Below are 20,750 nucleotides of genomic sequence, written 5' to 3'. Positions count from 1 at the left end.
GGGAAGATGAAACAGTAGAGCATACTTTCCTGGAAGGGAAGGAAAAAGGGGATGCCTCGGGACAGAACTATCAAAAATCACATTCTAAGTCTGAAAATCTACAATTGATTCCAAGCTCTCGCCTTTATCAGCAATTATGTGGCACAGGAATAGAAACAACTGCTTCACTCCTCAAAAGGCATGGAGGTTACTTTGGAGGGTTCTATGGATGAAAGGACACCTGTCAGGTCCCAAAACAAAACGAGACACATGGTGTTGGAGGTAGTTTCCTGTTGAGAGGAATGGAAGCAGTGGCATGGGGGTCTGAGAGGATGTCTCAAGAGGTATGATGGCTCTTGGGGGCAAAGATCCATCATATAACAAAGAGGCTGATAAGACTCATCAATCCCAATGACAATTGCCCCTTCCTTTTAATCTTTGCAAGTCTGTCAAATTGGAAAACACTTGCCTGAAAGAAAAGCAGGGTGGCGGGAAACACACTTACCTCTTGTGTGCTTACGTTCAGTTTACTCACAACTGGCAGAAACTGTCCCAGTACAGATGTTATAGTGTTACTTGCATCTAATAAGAAAATGCTTATAGGAATGAGGTCATTGTCATGCTTACTACTACTACTACTACCATCACTGCCTTTACAAGTTTTATTTATATCTTGCCTTTCCTTACCAACCAAGACTAAACCATAACTTAAGCTGGTTAAAATGAAAACAAATGTATATGTGGATAAATAAGGTCTAAATTTCAGTCAGTTGAACACACAACTAATAATCCTTTTGATTGTTTACTACATACATGCTTGCTTATTGAGTTTGGAAGTTTTCATAACAATTGACAAAAACCACCTCTGAGCATTCCTTGCCTAAGAAAACCCTATTTAATTCATGAGGTTGCCATAAGTCGACAGGTGACTTAAAGGCACATGCGTGTGCGCACACACGAACACACATGCCAAGCCCAAAATTTACCCATTGATCAAATGTGCACATAAAAAGTAAGATTATTAAGCTAGAGACCACTAATATTTCCAAACAAGATTTTTGGGAAGAGTCTTATATAAAACCCTAGGGCTTCACTGCCATTCAATGTCTTAATGAGCTAGCTTTTAATAGGTTTTTCTGGGGCTGAGAGTGTGTGACTTGCATAAGGTCACCCAGTGAGTTTCCATAGCCAAGTGGGGAATCGAACTCTGGTCTCCAGAGTTGTAGTCCAACACTCACACCAATGTATTTTTTTTAAAAAAAAGAATAGTCTACACTTTTAAATGGGTAGAAAAGGGTTGGAAGGATGTGATGTGATGTAGAGTGCCTTCTTCTTGAGTGTAAATCAATAATAGATGGCATGAAAAAATATTAGTCTGGATGATACATTCAGCTGCTATTTTTTCTGCTATGCTTACAGTGTACTATAACCAGGGGTAAGCTACAATTCTGTAACCATTTATCTGGGAATAAACATGCACTGAACTCAATGGTACCTCTAACAGGAGAGAAGAATTTTCAGCTCTTGGCTTTGTATGGCCCACCATGGTCTGGGTCCCTGCCCCATCCACACAAAAGCACTGCTGCTTCTTAGATCAAAGGAATACCTGCTGCCTGTGATAACTGAGATAGCAGGGATTCCATTTAATTACTCTCAGCTATGACTTCCAAGAGTTCCTTGGTGTACTGCCTGTTCTTCCTCCCACTCAGGTAAGAAGGCAAGGGAGGACCTTGATAGCAGGGTCCATGCTCCTTATATCATTCAACTATAGGCCTGTGGTTGGGGAAATTTGCTGCTACCCTGATATATTCATGATACGGTGGACCCTTGTTATCCGCTGGGGTTTGGTTCCAGGAGCCCCATGGATAACAAAATATGTGGCTGCTCAAGTCCCATTAAATACAATGGGAAAGGAAAATGGTGTCTCATATATAAAATGGAAAATCAAGGTTTACTATTTGGAATTTATACTTTTAAAAGATATTTTCAAGTCATGGATGCTTGAATCTGTGGAGAAAAACACCATGGATAAGTAGGACTGACTGTATATAGGAATATAAACAAAAATAAATCAGTGATACCTTTATTGGCCAATCAAAATGCACAACATATTTGTTGCAAGCTTTTGAAGCTCAATGGGCATTTCTGAAAGCTTGCAATGAGTATATTGGGCATTTTGGTTGGCCAATAAAGGTATCACTGATGGATTTTTGTTTGTATTTGTTAAATGGCCAACACAGCTACCCCTGCATATTTTCTGTACATGCTACTACTGTTGGACCCAAAATGCTTATAGCAGGTACAAAACTGCAATTGCAAGTGATGTGTGGTGTTGCAGAGCTGTTTGTGGGCATTCTAAACGTGTATTTGGTAAAATTTTAAAGGTTCTCTTAACAATCAAAATTTCTAAAAAGAAAATCGAGGAAAGTTTCCTTCCTCTTAGATTTTCTACTGGTGTCATTGTTCAAAGAAAAACTATTACAGGACACAATTCATAAGAAAATAATCTTGTTGTGGAAAAAATTGCTGATTGAAATGCTGCCATTATTCTGACCATTAGCATCTTATTACAGTATATCATCGGTTTATCAAATGTTTTTATCATTGATAAAACATTGACATCTGGTGGGCAATTTGGGTAAACACAGATGGTTATTTTACTTTCCATGGTTTCCACAGTCTGTTTCAATATAGTACTGTAATTTCGTGGTAGTCTAAATGAGTGTTTGTTACTGAACTGTTCTGCTCAGTCTAGACATTTTCTAATCTAGAAGCTCTTATTTCTCTTATGAGAATACTGCACCCTTCCAATACTGGCTGGCCTTTCCAGACTAGCCTCCCTGCCCCCCATGAGTATGGATGCCCCCATCTGCCTTGCAAAGAAAACTCTTGCTTTAACTGGTTCTTAGCCCAATTTTTAGCTGTGTTTTCTGTTTATAATTTTTTTTAACCTTACATTATAATATATTTTATATTGTTTTGTTTTTATGATTGGGAAGGGGGGATGGGAAGGAGAAAATTTTTATATTGTGATTGACCTTGAGGTACTGTTTTTTCAATGTTGTAACCTGCCTTGATTCCTCATGAAAAGACAGGCTATAAATAAATCATATTATTATTATTATTATTATTACCACTACTACAGTGCGCCCACGCCATACGTGGGCGCGCCATACGCGGCCTTGAGCATATGCTCTCAAGCCGTGGGGGGCGCGCGGGGCACGTGCGGGGCGGTGCGTCCCATTCAATTGAATGGGTGCGCGTGCCCGTTGTGCCCCGCGTGCGCCCACGCCGCCGCGCCGCCACGCACGAGCCCCATTGTTTCCAATGGGGCTCGAGCATAGACGGAATTTGCCTTACGCAGAGGGATCCGGAACGGATCCCCGCGTAAGGCGAGGACGGACTGTACTACTACTACTACTACTACTACATGTACTGTTTATGCATGTACTGTTATGCATATACTACATGTACTGTTTATGCAGACCGTAGAGGTAACAGGTTACTTGTAATTACTTATCTAAGGATCCTAAAGACCCTGAAGACATCAGATCAGATCTTGGCTGCTATGCAGGTTCAGCCTTACTTAGTACTGTACTTGGATGGGAGGCTGTCAGTGAATACTCTGTTCTGTAGGCTATATTTAAGTGGAAGCAACTGACAAAACCACCTGTAAGTATTCCTTTACCTAAGTAACCCCTGTGAAATTCATGAGATTACCCTATGTTGACAGGCAACTTATTTATTATTATTTATTATTATTATTAACCTTTATTTATAAACACTGTAAATGCACACAGCGCTGTACATACAATCTTTTTAATTAGATGGTTCCCTGCCCTCAGGCTTACAATCTAAAAAGACATGACATAAAAGAAGAAGGGAAAGGTGGTGGGGCAAGTAGGCTAATACATATAAAGTACATAGCAATACAGGAAATGGTTCGATAAAACAGGCACCAAAAGAACATCAAATAGCAAGCGACAATTATGCAATGCCTGGGAAGGCTTCTCTGAACAGGATGGTCTTCAACTCCGTTTTGAAGTTGGTTAAAGAAGTGATGGCCCTTGCTCGCGGGGGAAGAAGGTTCCAGGAGTGAGGGACAGCGAGTGAAAAGGGGAGAATCCGAGATGGGGCAGAGGAAGTCCTGGGCTGAGACAGCAGACTTTGACTACCAGAACGGAGGGCCCTAGTGGGAAGGTGAAGAGAAATAAGGTCTGATAAGTAAGGAGGAGCCAACCCATGGAGGGCTTTAAACATCAACAACAAGAGCTTATACTGAATGCGGAAAGGGAGGGGGGGCCAGTGAAGGAATGCCAAGACAGGAAAGATATGGTCAGAGCGGTGGGCGGATGTGATAATGCGTGCAGCTGAATGCTGGACAGAGATTAAAGGACGGAGGTGAGAAAGAGGAAGCCCAGTCAGGAGGACGTTACAGTAATCAAGTCATGAGACCACTAGGGCATTGACCAGGATCATGGCAGTAGAGGCGGAGAGATATGGTCAGATTTTGGCAATATTGTATAGAAAGAATCTACAAGCCTTGGCTGTGGTCTCGATCTGAGGGATACACGACAAAGAAGAATCAAAGACAAAACCAAGACTGCGGGCTTGCTGTAATGGTTGAATAGAAATGTTGTCCACAGAGACAGAAAAGGAGTGTTGAAGGGTGGACTTAGGAAAGACAAGAAGCTCCGTCTTGGACATGTTGAGCTTCAAACGCCAATGGCGCATCCACTGCGAGACAGCTGTGAGACATGATGAAACTTGCTGTTCAAGCCTTAGAGAAAGGTCGGGGGTGGAAAGATACAACTGGGTGTCATCGGCATACAGATGGTAGGAAAAACCAAAAGAGCTAATGAGTTTACCTAAGGACAGTGTGTAGAGAGAAAACACAAGGGGACCCAGAACAGAGCCCTGGGGAACTCCAACAGATAAAGAAAGAGGATGAAGTCTGACCACCTGTGACCACTGCAAAAGATCTGCCTGACAAATAAGATCTAAACCAGTAGAGAACAGAGTCTGAGAAGCCAAGGTCAGAAAGTATATCAACTAGAAGAGAGTGATCAACAGTGTCAAAGGCTGCAGACAGATCAAGAAGGATGACAACAGAGTAAAAGCCATTTGCCTTGGCCAGTAAAAGATCGTTTGAGATCTTGGTGAGGGCTGTCTCTGTAGAATGCCGTGGGCGGAAGCCAGACTGAAAAGGATCGATAATTAAGTTGGCTTCAAAAAACTCAAGACAGCGAGAATAAACAACCTGTTCCAAAACCTTAGAAAGAAAGGGAAGAAGAGAAATCGAACGATAGCTAGACAAAGAGGAGGGGTCAAGAGAAGGTTTTTTCAGAATTGGGGAAATGAGAGCATGTTTGAAGTCCGAAGCGAAGGAGCCTGTAGAGAGAGAGAGATTGAAGATATGGAGAAGCAAAGGCAGAAAAGAAGGAGCTATAGAGATTAGAAGACGAGTAAGAATTGGGTCGAGAGAACAAGTTGCAGGTTTGGAAGAGTTCAGAAATGTAGCGGGTTCATCAGAGAAGCAGGAGGAAACACAGAAATTTTTTTAGTTGAAGGCGATAGAAGATTATGAGCAGAAGAAGAATCGGGGGGGACTATCTCAGAGCGAATAGTGGTAATCTTAGAGATGAAATAATTAGCAAAGTCATTAGGAGAGAATGATGAAGAGACAGGAGGAGAGGGAGGTTTAAGCAAAGTGTTGAAGATGGAGAACAAACGCTGCGGGCGCCTCTCATTGGCAGAGATCAATGATTTGTAATAATTTTGTTTTGCCATAGAGAGGGAGCGTGAGAAGGAAGAAAGAACAAATTTGAAATGGATAAAATCAGCCCGCTGTTTGGACTTTCTCCAAAGACGTTCGGCCGCTCTAGAGCAGGACCGGAGAAACTTGACGATGGAGGTAAGCCCGGGCTGAGGCCTAGTCTTAGAGGAAGAAGTGCGTACAGAGACAGGGGCAAAATGGTCAAGAGTCGAGGAAAGAGTGGAGTTAAATAAAGACATAGCTGAATCAGCAGAATCCCCGAGATTTAGGAAAGAGAGAGATGAATCCAGGGTCTGACCAAGATGGTTCGAGTCAACAGACTGAAGGTTACGAAAATGGCGTTGAACAGTATGACGAGGATACTTGAATACAGCCCTTCTCTGCACACACAATAGCATCTCAGGGTGGTGAGGAGGTTGTAAGGAGTAGCATTTCAAAATAAGTGTAACATATGGAAATGAAGTAACTTGTGAAAGTAGCATTTTCTAGTTACTTTTTAAAGGCTACATCGGAGGATATTTTTACAGGCATTTTTACAGGAATTTTCATGTTTTCACATCAGACTTGAGAATTATTCCTCCTCAAAATAATACAAAACAATGCTCTGTTTTTAAAGTTACTTTTAAAATACTGTGATGAGTAATGTCGATGGGTAACTTGTCAAAAAACATAACATGTAACAGAACAAATTAGTTTTAAATTTTCCAAGGGCCCCATTGCAGAAGAAAGGCAGGATATAAATAAAATAAATAAATAAATTCTGATTTTGTTATTAAGAAAATGTGACATTTCCTCTGGGCCAGAAAATATAACTATTTGTAATGGCTCTGTTGAGTGTTGTTCTGTTGTTTTTTCAGACACTGTCTAGGCCTATGATGAAATCTGCTAAAAGTATACAGACGTGACAAACCAAGACTTTGGGACAGATGGTCCCGAAGTGCCATGGCACCGTCGATACTAGGGTTAGGGGCCACGCACCAACCGCACGGTCCCTAACCCTAGCACGGCACAGCGGCTACATCATGGTGGCGTCCCATCCACACAGGTGCCACCATCTTTATGTAAGGGATGCGCAGTGTATACACATAGCTGTGCATTGTGTACATCACCAGCACACCAATGGTACACTCGTGGTGTGTTCCGGGCACCGTAAAAAGAATCTGTTTTTTCTTTTTACTTTGGAGGAATGCCGCGTGCTTTGCCTGCTGCAGCATCCCTCCAGAGAAAAACAGTATCTTGCTCTTACCCCAGAACTGGGACTCAGAGCGGCTTCACAATATTAAAAGATTAATACAATTAAAAACATAGAAAAGAGGTGCATTAAAAAGGAATTAAATTATTGCAATGTTAAAATAGATAGCCATTAAAAGATTAAATGCATTTTAAAAAGACAAAACTGTATAAAACACTTTAAAATGAAACAACACCCCAAGTCGGTCCTTTACAAACATTCTGTTTTAAAAGCCTGTCTGAACTGATAGGTCTTAGCCTCCCGGCAGAAGGCCAACGAAAAAGAAACCGTTCTGGTCTCCCTGGGAAGGGAGTTCCACAGTCTAGCGGCAGCCACGGAAAAGGCCTTCTCTCGCGTCCCCACCAACCGTGCTTGTGATGGTGGTGGGAAGGAGAGAAAGGCCTCTCCAGAGGACCTTGGAGCCTGGGCCAGTTCATGAGGGAGCCCTGGTGGCGCAGTGGTTAAATGCCTGTACTGCAGCCATTCACTCAAAACCACAAGGTTGCGAGTTCAAGACCAGCAAAAGGGCCCAAGCTCGACTCAGGCTTGCATCCTTCCGAGGTCGCTAAAATGAGTACCCAGACTGTTGGGGGCAAATTAGCTTACTTCCTAATTAGCTTACTTGCTGTTCACCGCTATGATCTTTGGAATAGCGGTATATAAATAAAACAAATTATTATTATTAATTATTATTAATTATTATCATCATCATCATAGTTTTTATTTATATCTTCCCGCTTCTCCTGATGGATCAAGGCGGGATTAGAACATCATCATCATCATCATGATGCCCTGGTGGCGCAGTGGTTAAATGCCTGTACTGCAGCCATTCACTCAAAACCACAAGGTTGCGAGTTCAAGACCAGCAAAAGGGCCCAAGCTCAGGCTTGCATCCTTCCGAGGTCGCTAAAATGAGTACCCAGACTGTTGGGGGCAAATTAGCTTACTTCCTAATTAGCTTACTTGCTGTTCACCGCTATGATCTTTGGAATAGCGGTATATAAATAAAACAAATTATTAAATTATTATTATACAGGGAGAGACGGTCTGCCAAATAGTGAGGACCTGAGCCATATAGGGCTTTATAGGTCATAACCAGCACTTTGAATTGTGCCCGGAAACAAAATGGCAGCCAATTGAGCTGTTTCAACAGGGGTGTTATGTGGTCTCTGTAATCTGCCCCAGTTAACAGCCTGGCTGCAGCTCTTTGGACCAGCTAAAGTTTCCAAACACTCTTCAAAGGCATCCCCATGTAGATCCCATTACAGTAGTCCAAATGGGATGTAACCTGGAGTCCTGGTAGTATAAATGAAGCTGCTATTGATATTGCTATGTAACCAAGGCATGTACTACTGAGGGCAGATCTGGCATCTAAAGGAATGGGCGCAGATGGTGCATAAGCTTTAAATGTGGAAAAGCATTCTTAATCACTGCAGAGACCTGGGCCTCCAGGTTCAAAGACGAGTCCAGGAGTACCCCCAAATTGGGAACCTGTGTCTTCAGGGGGAGTGTAACACCATCTAACACAGGCTGGATCCTTATTCCCTGATCTGGACTTCACAGTAATTACTGGGAATTATTGGTTTTTTGTTTACACAAATAGCAGGAGCTGTGGAAGAGATTGACAAGTGTCCATCTTTCCCATCCCCCATCTGCTTTGCCCCAGGTGTGTTTCTGGGCCATGGGGAGGGCACAATAGAGTGGAAGTGCTTACAGGGTACTGCTTACCTCTACATGCCTTGGAAACATTTCAACAAGGATGCCTCTTTTTATTAGAATCCTTGACTGAATGCTCCTGACATCCTGGGAGATAATACTGTGAAATTTTAAGACTCCATATCCAGAGGATGGAGCACTTCAAATCTGGTATGTGTCCTCATGGCAGTTCTCACTATGCATAGATCAGTAAAAATTAAGAATGTCAAAGTGAGTGTTAAGAGAATTCTCAGTTTGCATGTTCTATTTCTTCTACATTAAGAAGGCCCTCTGAGTGTCTGGAAGATCCTTGAGCCAACAATGCTCATAACACTGAATTACACAGTTGAGAAAAATATTAATAAAGTTTGATATGGATCTTGCCTCTGTATATGTAGTGCAGTAAAGGCATGATTAGCTTAGATCTGAGGCCTTCTGCCTTTTCAGCCCAAAATGTAATCTGAAATACAATCTACAGGATATGGTTTGCTTTTAATTATTTAAATTATATGGTTTCTTTCTTTTAACTTTTGTGGCATCTGTATCAAAGGTTGTCCTTCTGTCTTTTCCAAGATATCTTCCTTTTCCAACAATTTCCCTCCATTTCTCTTTGTGTGTCAGTGTTTTTCTTTCACTCTCAGACAGATAAACATAGCATTGTTGTATTATTTATCTTCGGTAAGATCACGACTGAGTTGTAAATCCCAATCCCTGAGAAAATCAATGTTCTATGTGAATGATTTAAGTCCCACTAGCTGTACAGTTTTATCAAGTAAAGTGTTTTTGTGACCTGAACCTATTTCGCCTTCATATGCACAAGGTACACTTCTATAGGAACTTACAAATTAGCAAAGTATTAAATAATTAGGATAATATCTGATATATTGTTTTTATTTTCCAGAACTTCAATACCTGGCTGAAGATACTTTTGCTGCTCTTGATTTAGAGGAACCAAATGAACTGCTTTCAACTCCTTTGTTTCAGTATTGTTTAGGCAGAGTATATGCATACCATTCTTCAGTTGACAGATTATCTGGAATGCATAAACAATTATGATTTTTTAGTAGTTTTCATTCTCTATACAACAAAATTACTTGTACAAAGAAGTTCTTAATGATATGTTTGTTTCTATTAAAATAATTTTTATTCACTATTCAAAAATAACAAAAACACAATAATACATAACACACAAAACACAGATAAACACATAAACATAAACACACATGCACGAACACACAAGCATATAAAAAACACATTACAATAACTTCCCTTACCCTCAGCTGTCCTCCCCCTTAAAAATAAAGTTAGTTTGTTTTTAAAGCTGAAATATTGTTGGGAGGATTGGCATGCCATGTTAAGAAACAGCCTCATTATGCCAAAAAATATTGTTTTATTTTTGTTAATCAAACTTAGGTTCAGTCCTATGCAGTGGCATCACTAGGGAGGACGGTCACCAGGTGACACCCTAAGGGGGGGTGACACCATTGCTCCTCAAACACCTACCTTTGGGCAGAAACAGGCTGTGGCCTTCAACTGCTTCCCTTTAAAATGCTTTAAGAGATGATGGGAGTGGGTGAAGCTCAGTGGGAGGAGAAAGGGGAAGCTACAGAATTTTTTAAAATTAAAAAATTCAAATTTCAAAATTTTAATTTTTAAAAAAATATTTTTTGAAATTTTCTATAAGAACATCACATTTAACCAAATCTTCACTATGCATATGTAAATACATTTAGGTTGTGCATATGCTATTGTAATTTGAAGGTATAATTTTAATTTTGCTAGTTGTTTATATCACAACTATTAGCATTACATTCAGTGGTATATGGGAATTACAATTTACAAGTAACATTAGTGCAAAAAAGCATTACTAAGGATTCTGTATTGTGTGAAACGGGAGGAGGTATATGGGGGGTTGACACCATGAGCTCCTATACCGGGTGAGACCAATCCTAGTGATTCCACTGGTCCTATGCACACTTACTGGAGAGTAAGTACCATTGAATGTCGGGGGTAAACTGTTTAGGGCTCTGATTTTATGTACTGCATAACACAAAAGATGTTAGCTTGTGTTAAAGTGCTTGTATATGTATGAGAGAAAGGAGGGGGAAGTAAAAGGGAAGTCTAGACCCCATACATTGGCATATCTCTGGCATGCAGCCTCCTACTCAACATTTACTGATGCACGCAGAACTTCCCCACAGAACTTTTTTATTGTCTGTATGGTATCATCCAGGGCTGGTTGTTCTATAAAATTTGTCTTAGTTTCACTGAAATAAAAATAATAGTTATACAGATTATTATCAAGATCAATGAGAGTAATTACCACTTGGGGACTAGGATAATTTCTCTGTGAACAGTTGGCACCATCCTCTATTTCATGTGAAATGGGTAGGTTGTGGCTGTTTTCTCCACTATCTGAATTTTGAAAAATCTCTTCTGCGTTATTAGATGTAATGCTAACAACTGCCTCTCTGACTTCAGCCTGAAATGTAAATAAGTTTGTGTTGAAGAGCAGATGATTTGGGTTTTTTGTTTTGTTTTCATTTGCTTTGCAATGTTTAGAAAATTGAAGAAGAAAAAATAAAACTGCTTAAATAGTACAGTTAATAATAAATATTAAATTGATAAGTAGAATTGGAAATTTAAATTGTCTTTCTGACAGCTATTTTTAAAAAATAAATGTTCAGTATATTTCTACAGAATAGTAAAGGAAATAAAAAACACAGAGAAGTGTCTGAAGCATGGGGCAATATTCTGAAAGTAATAATTAATTTTCCACACTGTCTTGAGCTTTAATAAATACAAACATCATATCAAGTAATCATAACTTTCCACTCCATTGATTCTTAGGATTCAATATAAGTATTAATCCTTCAAACATTTACATTTGCTTTCTAGAAGCAACATTATTTCTAGTAACATAAAACGAGCCTTCCTTAATCAGACCTATTTAGTCCAGCATCCTGTTTCCCACAAAAACTAGACAGATGCTTTGAGGAAGCCTATAATACCCCATGTTTATCTCCTACTCCAGGCAAACTATCTGTCAAAGATGACTCTAAAAATGAAACATTCTTTGAAGCATGTATTCACCTTTATGTGACTTCCTTATTACAATGGGGTCATCAGCTTCCAGTACATTTTGTGTTCCAGTTCAAAAACTACTTATAATATTTAAATTTTTAAATTCCTTAGGACCAGAATAGACCAAGGACCATCAATATATGCTTCTTCCCATGTGAGCCACTAAGATCGTCTGGAGTAGTTTCTTCTTATCTTCCACCTCTGAACTACACTGGGTCAGGATGATGGAACTGGCCTTCTCAGTGGCTGTGCCTAGTCTTTGGAACTTTTTCATTAAATGAGTCCTATCGCATGACCTGCTAGTTATATTCCCAGGCATTGCATGATTATTATTTGCTATTGGACGTTTTTAATTTGTTGCTTGTTTTATTGAACCCTTGCCTGTATTGTTATGTATTATTTATATGTATTATGCTATTATTTCTTAAGATTGTACGCCATGAGCTAGTTTACTCCTATCTATTTTATTGTTTGTATGTACAGTGCTGTGCAAATCTACAGCGCTATATAAATAAAGCATAATAATAATAATAATTCTTGGACTTCCAAAACACTTTTGACAAAGTCCTTCACTAAGAGCCTTATCACACCAAGGGTTTTGCAGCTTTGTTCCGATGCGACTGTGGGTCCAACCATGTGGATTCATGTTAAAACGTGATGTATTATCTCACGTGATTGCTTTCTATGGGGAGTTGTTCCGAGGCGCTTCCGCAGTCAGTCCAAAGTGACTCCTCATTTTGGTGAATTCAGTAACAAGCAAATTCACAAAAATTGTTTCTAAGCTCACTTCGATTTCACTCCGAATTGGTCTGGTGTGGAATGCAACTTTGCTTCTGTCCTGGTACACCCCCCCCCCCAAAAAAAACAACCCTCCAAGATCCCACATTTCTCATGATGCTGTGCTGTAGTTTTGCCCCATTTGCTTCCGGTGCTCGGATGAAGATGACAGGGATGAAGGGAATGAAATGGGCGGTAGATTTAGATCTAGATGACAGGGGTGAAGGGAATGAAATAGAGGGTAGATTTAGATCTTGATGACAGGGTTGAAGGGAATGAAATAGAGGGTAGATTTAGATCTAGAAGACAGGGGTGAAGGGAATGAAATAGAGGGTAGATGTATATCTAGATGACGGGTGAAGGGAATGAAACAGAGGGTAGATGTAGATCTAGATGACAGGGTGAAGGGAAGGAAATGGAAGATAGATTTAGATCTAGATGATAGGGGTGAAGGGAATGAAATGGAGGGTAGATTTAGATCTAATGACAAGGATGAATGGAATGAAACGGAGGGTAGATTTAGATCTAATGACAAAGGTGAAGGGAATGAAATGGAGGGTAGATTTAGGTCTAGATGACAGGGGTGACAGGAATGAAATGGAGGGTGAATTTAGAGCTAGATGATAGGGTGAAGGGAATAAAATGGGAGGTAGATTTAGATGTAGATGGCAGGGATGAAGAGAATGAAACAGGAGGCTGGAGGGAGAGATGGGAGCAAAGGAGGGGGCCATCGGAGGCTGGGGGAGAGATGACAGGAACAATTCACGTGAGGGTTGCATTCTCATGAAAGTGGAACCAGGAAGTGGCCCCCTTCTTCACCCTGGAAGCATAAAAGGTTTTGATGCATTCAGACCCCCACTGAGCATGCACAAAGGTGCCAATTCGAATTGTTGAATTTGCATGGTATGTACTGGTGTGGTAATTCAAAGTGCTCTTTCTCTGCTTTGACTCAGGAATCACCACAATTTCGTTCTTCACGTGTGATAAAACATCATGTGAATTGCCTTGGATTCGAAGTGACCCTGCTTCTCCCTCGCTATGGAAGGGCTCCAGATTGGAGTTCCAGTTTCACGTGTGATAAGGCCCTAAGTCTCATGAATAAACTGTGTAGTCTTAGGATAAGAAGTAGCTATGGTCTTCATGATTTGGTGTTTTCTTTCTTGTGTATTTATAGTATTTCCATTCCTCCTTTCAATGAAAAATACACAGAAACAGTGAAACAAAACAGAGTAAAATAAACATTATAAAAATATAAAGTAAAAAAAGTAAAACATCAGGCAAACATAGTTAAGATAAAACAAAGGAAATCTTAAAATATAGCAAGCACTTATACAGCAAGAGAAAGCCATCAAGAGGGTATAGCAATTGGCAAAAATCACCATAGGTGAGCTCTTGCTTATGCAACTGTAGCTCCAATTCACAGATGCAGGCAAGGTAGTAAAATGGAGGTGGGGAATCAAATTTATACTTACAAGTTCATCACAGACAGCAGCAGCATCCTGAGATAAAGCTTTGGTACCATTGCAAGATTCTATTATGCAAAACAGAGTAAAACAAAGATTATTGGAGGGAATTCTTATCAAGTTTGCAGATGACACAAAGCTGGTAGGGGTGGCTAACACATTGGAAGATAGGAAAAGAATTCAAAAGGACCTAGATAAACTAGAAAATGGGGCAGAAACTAATAAAATTAAATTCAATAGAGACAAATGCAAAACTCTACATTTAGGTCAGAAAAACCAAATACACAGGTACAGGATGGGGTCTACACGGCTCAGCAGTACGACATATGAAAAGCATATTGGGATTAGTGTTGACCATAAACTGAACCTGAGCCATCAGTGTAATGTTGCAGCAAAAAAAGGCAAATGTTATTTTGTTGTTCCTGCTGTGTGTCTTCAAGTTCTTTGTGACTTATGGCGACCTTCGCACAGGGTTCTCTTGGCAAGATTTGTTCAGAAGAAGCTTGCCATTGCCTTCCTCTGAGGCTGAGAGAGTATGATTTGCCCAGTTGGTTTCATGGTTGAACTGAGAATCAAATCCTGGTCTCCGGAGTCGCAACTCAATACTCAAACCACTATGTTAGACTGGCTCTCAAATGTTGTATAATGTTATTTTAGCCTGCATTAATTGAAGCATTGGGGCTGGACAGACCGCCCCAAAGGGGTGGTCTGGAGCTGCCCATTCTCCCTCCAGAGGCAGCTGGCAGCAACCAAACCGTGTGGGCTTGTTCTGCTCATCCTCAGTATATTTCAATTGAACATTAGGAGGAACATTTTGACAGTCAGAGCAGTTTGTCAATGGAGTCAGTTACCTTGGGAGGTGTGTGTGTGTGTGTGTGTGTGTGTGTGTGTGGCCCTTCTTTGGACATCTTCAAAGAGAGGCTGAACAGCTATCTGCTGAGGATGTTCTACCTTGATATCCTGCATAGAGTGGGATGGTGGTAGTGGTGGTGGTGGGCTCAATGGCCCATGAGACCCCTTCTAATTCTATGACTCTGAGTGGGCAATATCAGATATTACTGATTCTTCTTCTTAGACTCAGACTCGCATCCTCCAGCTGAGATACATTAGTGTAATTTTATGTTATGCCAGTGTATGTGATTTTATAGTTGTTTCAGAAAGAGGTATCCAGCAACCATGCAACTCCAACTAATGACTTGAGGAACATTCATGCAGTCAATTAGCTGTTGCTTCTACCCCAGAAATTCCAGTCATGATCTAGCTGCAGTTTTATAGTCGGGGGCAGGATGGAGGGTGGGGGATGAAAACCATCCACCCTCTTGAACTGCCAGTCAGTACAATGGCAGATTGGAAAAGCAACAAGTCATTTTTCCCCCTGGTTGCAAAATTGTAGTCACATGTTGCCTGAGAAACCACCATACCCACTAGCCATCAATTGGCCATGGGGAGCGACCTGAACAGCATCAGTTGGGGTTGTGTATGGGACCAAAAGGGAAGGCTAGCAAAAGAACACTGATGGATATTTATAAGACATCATTGTTAATTTAGGATCTCAGCTTGACTATAATCAATTCAATGCAAGAAAAATAATGGAATTTCAACCTTTCTCACCCCCATTTACTTCCATTTATCAGGTCAGAATTCTCTTTCCAAAGGAGTTTCAGTGACATATTTTTTCTATTAAATTTTAATTCGATATTTGCCATTTCTGTACTTTAAAAAAAAATTAAACCTAAATTTAAAATGAATATGAACACAAAGTAAAACCTGAAGAAAAATGAAGATGCAAATGAAACACAAAAATATAACATCGTAGAAATAAAAAGTTAAATTCTGTGCTCTGTGTCAGTAACAAGACCAGAGTTGATGAGATATGACACTGGAGGTCTAGCTTGCACAACGAGAGAAATCATTCTGTGCTTAGAAGAAATCTCCATAGCACTTGCAACCTGCTTGGGAGCTTGTAGCACAGGGGGATGGAGTGGGAGAACGGTCTTGTCACACAGTAATTAAACTTCTCTCTGAAGAGAATTTTTACAAAGCAAGGAAAAAATCAATTCAATGGATACAAACACATCAGAATTCATGTTTCAAAAGCACTTACCACTAGAACAACTTGCGAATGGTTGTAACATTGTGGAATTATTAATAACTCCTTTGATTTGGTCATAAGAAACAGAGTTATTTGCACCTGCAGTTGGAATTAATAGTGGTCTCAGTACCTAGGAAAACAAGCATACTTTTGAAAATTAATACAGTAAACTAATTACTTACTCTGTAATAAGAAGAAATGTTTAGGGGAACATTTTGCTTTAGCACTAACATTAATCTTTCATTCATTTGATTTCTGTTGAATCTGTGTCCTGAAAACAATAGCTGTCTTTGTTTGCAGCCATCTTTATTGGCTTTGAGACAGAAGAAACACACTGGCCAGTAACTAAATCTTACATTTCAGAATGTACTGGGTTAAAAATAAACTCACTTGTGGAGTAGGAAGAAAATGTCTTTGGTAGTACTTGGGGTTCACTGGAAGTGTATCAGGGCAACAAAACGTCATGGGTACCAGAAATAAAACTGGTTTATGCTGGAACAAATCTCAGCACTTCCTGACACTTTTGTTTCATCTGGAGGAGCTTTAAGGCATAATAGCCAAACAGTTTCCTTGTTCAGGGGTATTATAACTTTGAATACAAATTGTTGGGGATAACAGTGGTTGTCACTGCCCCCATGTCCTAGAAGATGGAAACAGAATTCTGGGTAGAGAAATCACTTGACCAAGATTATACTGTGAGTGGAAGACACAAGTGAGATGAGCTCCCATTTAGCTTTTCTCTAGTTTGCTATTGCATCAGAATACAAGCATGTGACTTGTCCAAAGTCAGCAGGAATGATCCAAATTATTTTGCTGCCTGGCATGAAAGATAAAAAGGTGTCCCCTCCAGTCTACACAGAGACTGGTAGTAGATGAATATTACTTCAACAGTAGCAACTCAGTAGCAACTCAACAGTAGCAACTCAGTGAGCTTGAGGCTGATGCAGGAGAGAGGATTCCAAGAGAATGAAATGGCAAAGGGAACTCAGAAGGAATGGGTGGCAGGTTGCCCCTGCTGTACCCTCACCATCTGCCACCTGAGGCAATCGACTCTGCCTAATGGCAGCTGATCCTACACTTGAGGCTTAAGCTAGCAGCAGCCCAGTCCTGTTAATTAATAATGGAGGCTGCAATCCTATACACGTTCACCTCAGAGTAAGGTATCATTGAACTGAATGGAATCTAATTCTGAGTAGACAGAGTATTTTGCTGGGAATCTGTGTTCTCTGGACACTCCTTCTACCTTGAAGAGGAAAAACAATGAAATAAAGATACTTTTTAAATTCTCTTGATATTGGCAGTCATCCACAATAAACTAGGCTTGCTCCACCATTCATGATTCCTCCAAAATCCATGCTGATGAAAAATGTAGGTGCTTAGGGAGTGCTCAGATATCACCTCTAATGTCCATGCAAAGAACAGTCTGTTTTTGTGCATGTGCATCAGCAGTCAAGTGTATTTATTTTGCATGCATTCATATTGATTTTCAGTATACATTGTATCATTCATGCTCTTTAGTTAACGATTTGACAACAAAAGTGGTTTCAGACAACGCTTGTATTTTGCCATCACTGCCTCATTCAGTAAATTTTATGGAGGATTCAAACAACACAGCCCTCTCTTTTTAACCTTTGCTGGTTTTTCCGGCTCTTCTATCTTTTTACCCCTCACCACTGAAAATGCATAAACAAAAGATGGAATAGCGTGCAATTTCAAATGCTCTACATGTTTCAGGCTAGCAATTACACAAGAAGACTCCTGCTAAATCAGACGAGTGGCCCATCTGCCCAGTGTCTTGCTTCTCACATTGGCTGATGAGATGGCACTGGGAAACCCACAAGCAAAATCTTAAGAAAATAGCCCAGCTGTAATTTTTACTTGATATGCTTCTTCTGAATGCTGAAGTCTAGTATAACCTGTTCTTTATGAATGTCTCTAATACTGTGTATTCTATACTAGTCTTGAATGTTTTGCAATCAATTTCAAATGATTTTTCTTCTAACCAGATCAATGGTCCATGCAGCCCAGTACTGCCTATATACATCAGAATGGGAATTTTGTGAACTCCAGATGTTGAACTGGAGCTGACAGCATTCCTCACTATTGCTATGCCAGCTAGAACAGCTGGGAGTTACAGTTCAAAATATGAAGGGGTTGAAAATTCCTACTGCAATCAGCAGCTCTCAGGGGTTTAAGACAGGAGTCTTTTTCAGTCCTACTTGCAGATGTCTGGGATCAAGCCTGTGATTTTCTACATGTAAAATGCGTTCTACCATCAGTTATTATCATATATATTTTTTAATTAGTTGCTGAGTGCAAACATCATGAGAAAGGTGAAATATATTTGTCTATCATTTTTTCCCTTGTGACATTATTTTAGAAATTTTTGTCATGTGTTCCCAGTATTGGCACTTTTGTTTGTTTAATTCTTATTTAAGATTCTTATACTGTTTATTTAATAATTCTTTAATTCTTGTAAAAAATCTTTACAAGATTTTGAATGAATAGTCTAGGGCAGCCTTTAATTTTCAGACTTTTGGTTCTGGAAACAGAGAGGCAGGTGTTTTATCTCTTTGCTTCTGCTAATGAAAAGAACAGATGGCAAATGTAGGTTTGATGGCTAGGTTGTTTGTAGGTTTCCCATCAGCAGGTTAATAAGGGAAGAGCACCAAGATAACACTTAGGCCTGTTACAGACTGCCAAAATAAAGCTGCTTCGGGTCTCTTTGGAGGTATGCTGTTTAAATGATGCATGCATCCTAAGAATCCAGAAGCTGCACCAAAGCTGCACTCCAGTGCTTAGGAATGGAGTGTGGCTTTGGTGCGACCTTTGGACTCTTAGGACCCATGCATCATTTAAATAGCATACCTCCAAAGAGACCCGAAGCAGCTTTATTTTGGCAGTCTGTAACAGGCCTTAGTGCCTAGATATTCCCACAGTAATAGAGGAAAGAGCATATATGATTGAATCCCCCTCAAATCAGCCGTTTACTTTGGAACTTACATTGTATTCACTCAACAAAGAAGACACTTTCTGCAGACAGAGCATTGCTATTAGGATGAGTTCATAGTGTTCTTATAAATCTAAATCAATTACAATTAAACTCCATAAGAACTTATATTTGTAAATCATATCCAAAAAATTGTTTTTGTCTCATTGGACACTAAGAATTCTAAGAAGAATGTATTTAGGATATGTATGATTAGATATTCTTTGTTTTAAAATACATTTCTCCTAAATGGTCGTGTACTCTTAAAAGGTCCTACATTTAATCAAATGCTTCTGAATTTTTATGAAATGCAGTTAACATGCAACTATTAGTGTAAGGTACTTATATTTTGATTATTACTTTAGATAACTAACATTAGATAAACAAAAGCACACTCTTACTGGTATCCTTTCTATATCAGCATTGAGTGCTCCATCAGGAGTGCTGGCACTAAGGGATAGCGCAGAATTTCTATGTTGTGTCATTAATGCAGATGGGAAACGGATATTGCATGAGTGCAGCTGCAGTTGTGGTAAATATGCACATGTTGCACCTTCTGAAGAAATCTCTTCTGGCAATCTTGGATCTTTTCTGAGGACATCACCACAATAATCTTGTATGCATGGCTGCATTTTTACTTCAAACGCTGCATTTTCATTTTCTCTGTTAGGAACATATTTCAGGTGATCGACAGTAGTTTCCCCCATAGATATTAAACAGGCTTCTTGATGGGAGTTGAATCTTTCTTCAGTTGTATTATCAGTTAAGTTACTCATGCTAACTGCATTCACATGTCCATTATCCATTCTTGAAACTCCATTAAGAGTTATATACTTCTCCACAGATACAGTTAAACTTTCAGACTGGACATGGTTGACCTCTGTGGAGACTTCCAATTGTCCTGCACATGCTTTCAGCTTGGCAGGTGTTTCAGCTTCAAGATAAAATTTAAAATATCAATAAAAATATATCCAAAATAAGGCTCCAATACCAAGTATATGGTCATTGCTCACAAACATTCACCCTTGTAGTTTTGTCAGCCCAAAACACAAACCAGATGTAAAACCCATATATACAATTGTCAGTCCCATCTAGAGTACACCCCTTGAATCAATAGGTCCTAAATAAGTATCAATTTATCAAGTCCCATTAATTCATTGGGTCTACTCTAGTTCGGACCAATAGTTAGATTTGGTCCACAGTCATTAATTCTTTTATTAAATGCAAAAGTTATCTTATTCTTCCAGGTAAAGACATTGCTGCAGCACATTCATAAATTGCTAATATGGTAGCCTTTTAAAACATCAACTGATCTTTTAAATATCATCGTATCTAGTTCAGGAAATGCTGGATGTCTTAGTATTGTGTTTATTATTATATGGAAATAAATACAACCCATGTTATGGATAAAGGGTGATGGATACATTCCCTAAACAATATCTTACAAAGTTGCAAGTTCCAACACATTGAAACCCTACTGTGCCAGCCAAACAGGAACTTCCATCAAATTAATTCCAATATTAGGTATCAGTGTGAGAGAGGGGATATTTATTTACAGTGTATTATGTTTATATACCACTCAACTGGCAAGATGTCCATGGGGTGATTTACAAATAATAATAATAATAATAATAATAATAATAATAATAATAATAATAATAATA

The 20,750-nt window shown here is 39.6% G+C and overlaps 2 protein-coding genes across 6 annotated transcripts in view; both read right to left on the bottom strand.

Annotated features, from left to right (window-relative positions):
* The window catches only part of LOC121926322 (sodium/hydrogen exchanger 10-like), a 587,624-nt gene that overhangs the window by 234,309 nt on the left and 332,565 nt on the right, over positions 1–20,750 (bottom strand). The gene's annotated exons all lie outside the window — the stretch shown is intronic.
* The window catches only part of TESMIN (testis expressed metallothionein like protein), a 38,675-nt gene that overhangs the window by 11,818 nt on the left and 6,107 nt on the right, over positions 1–20,750 (bottom strand). For 4 of the 5 annotated variants that reach the window (XM_042455800.1, XM_042455778.1, XM_042455770.1 and 1 more), the window contains exons 2-7: positions 19,488–20,020; positions 16,110–16,227; positions 14,015–14,073; positions 11,005–11,163; positions 9,594–9,714; positions 485–561 (exon numbers count right to left, since the gene is read on the bottom strand). In XM_042455800.1, the coding sequence (XP_042311734.1) occupies positions 485–561; positions 9,594–9,714; positions 11,005–11,163; positions 14,015–14,073; positions 16,110–16,227; positions 19,488–19,892 (939 nt within the window). In that variant the 5' untranslated portion in view covers positions 19,893–20,020. The remainder of the gene's footprint in view (positions 1–484; positions 562–9,593; positions 9,715–11,004; positions 11,164–14,014; positions 14,074–16,109; positions 16,228–19,487; positions 20,021–20,750) is intronic. The other variant, XM_042455793.1, reaches the window with a different exon arrangement.

This window comes from Sceloporus undulatus, chromosome 1 (assembly GCF_019175285.1).
Source record: "Sceloporus undulatus isolate JIND9_A2432 ecotype Alabama chromosome 1, SceUnd_v1.1, whole genome shotgun sequence".
Lineage (NCBI taxonomy): Eukaryota > Metazoa > Chordata > Lepidosauria > Squamata > Phrynosomatidae > Sceloporus > Sceloporus undulatus.
The sequence above is the reverse complement of the archived record's forward strand: the minus strand, read 5'-3'. Positions and strand labels throughout refer to the sequence as shown.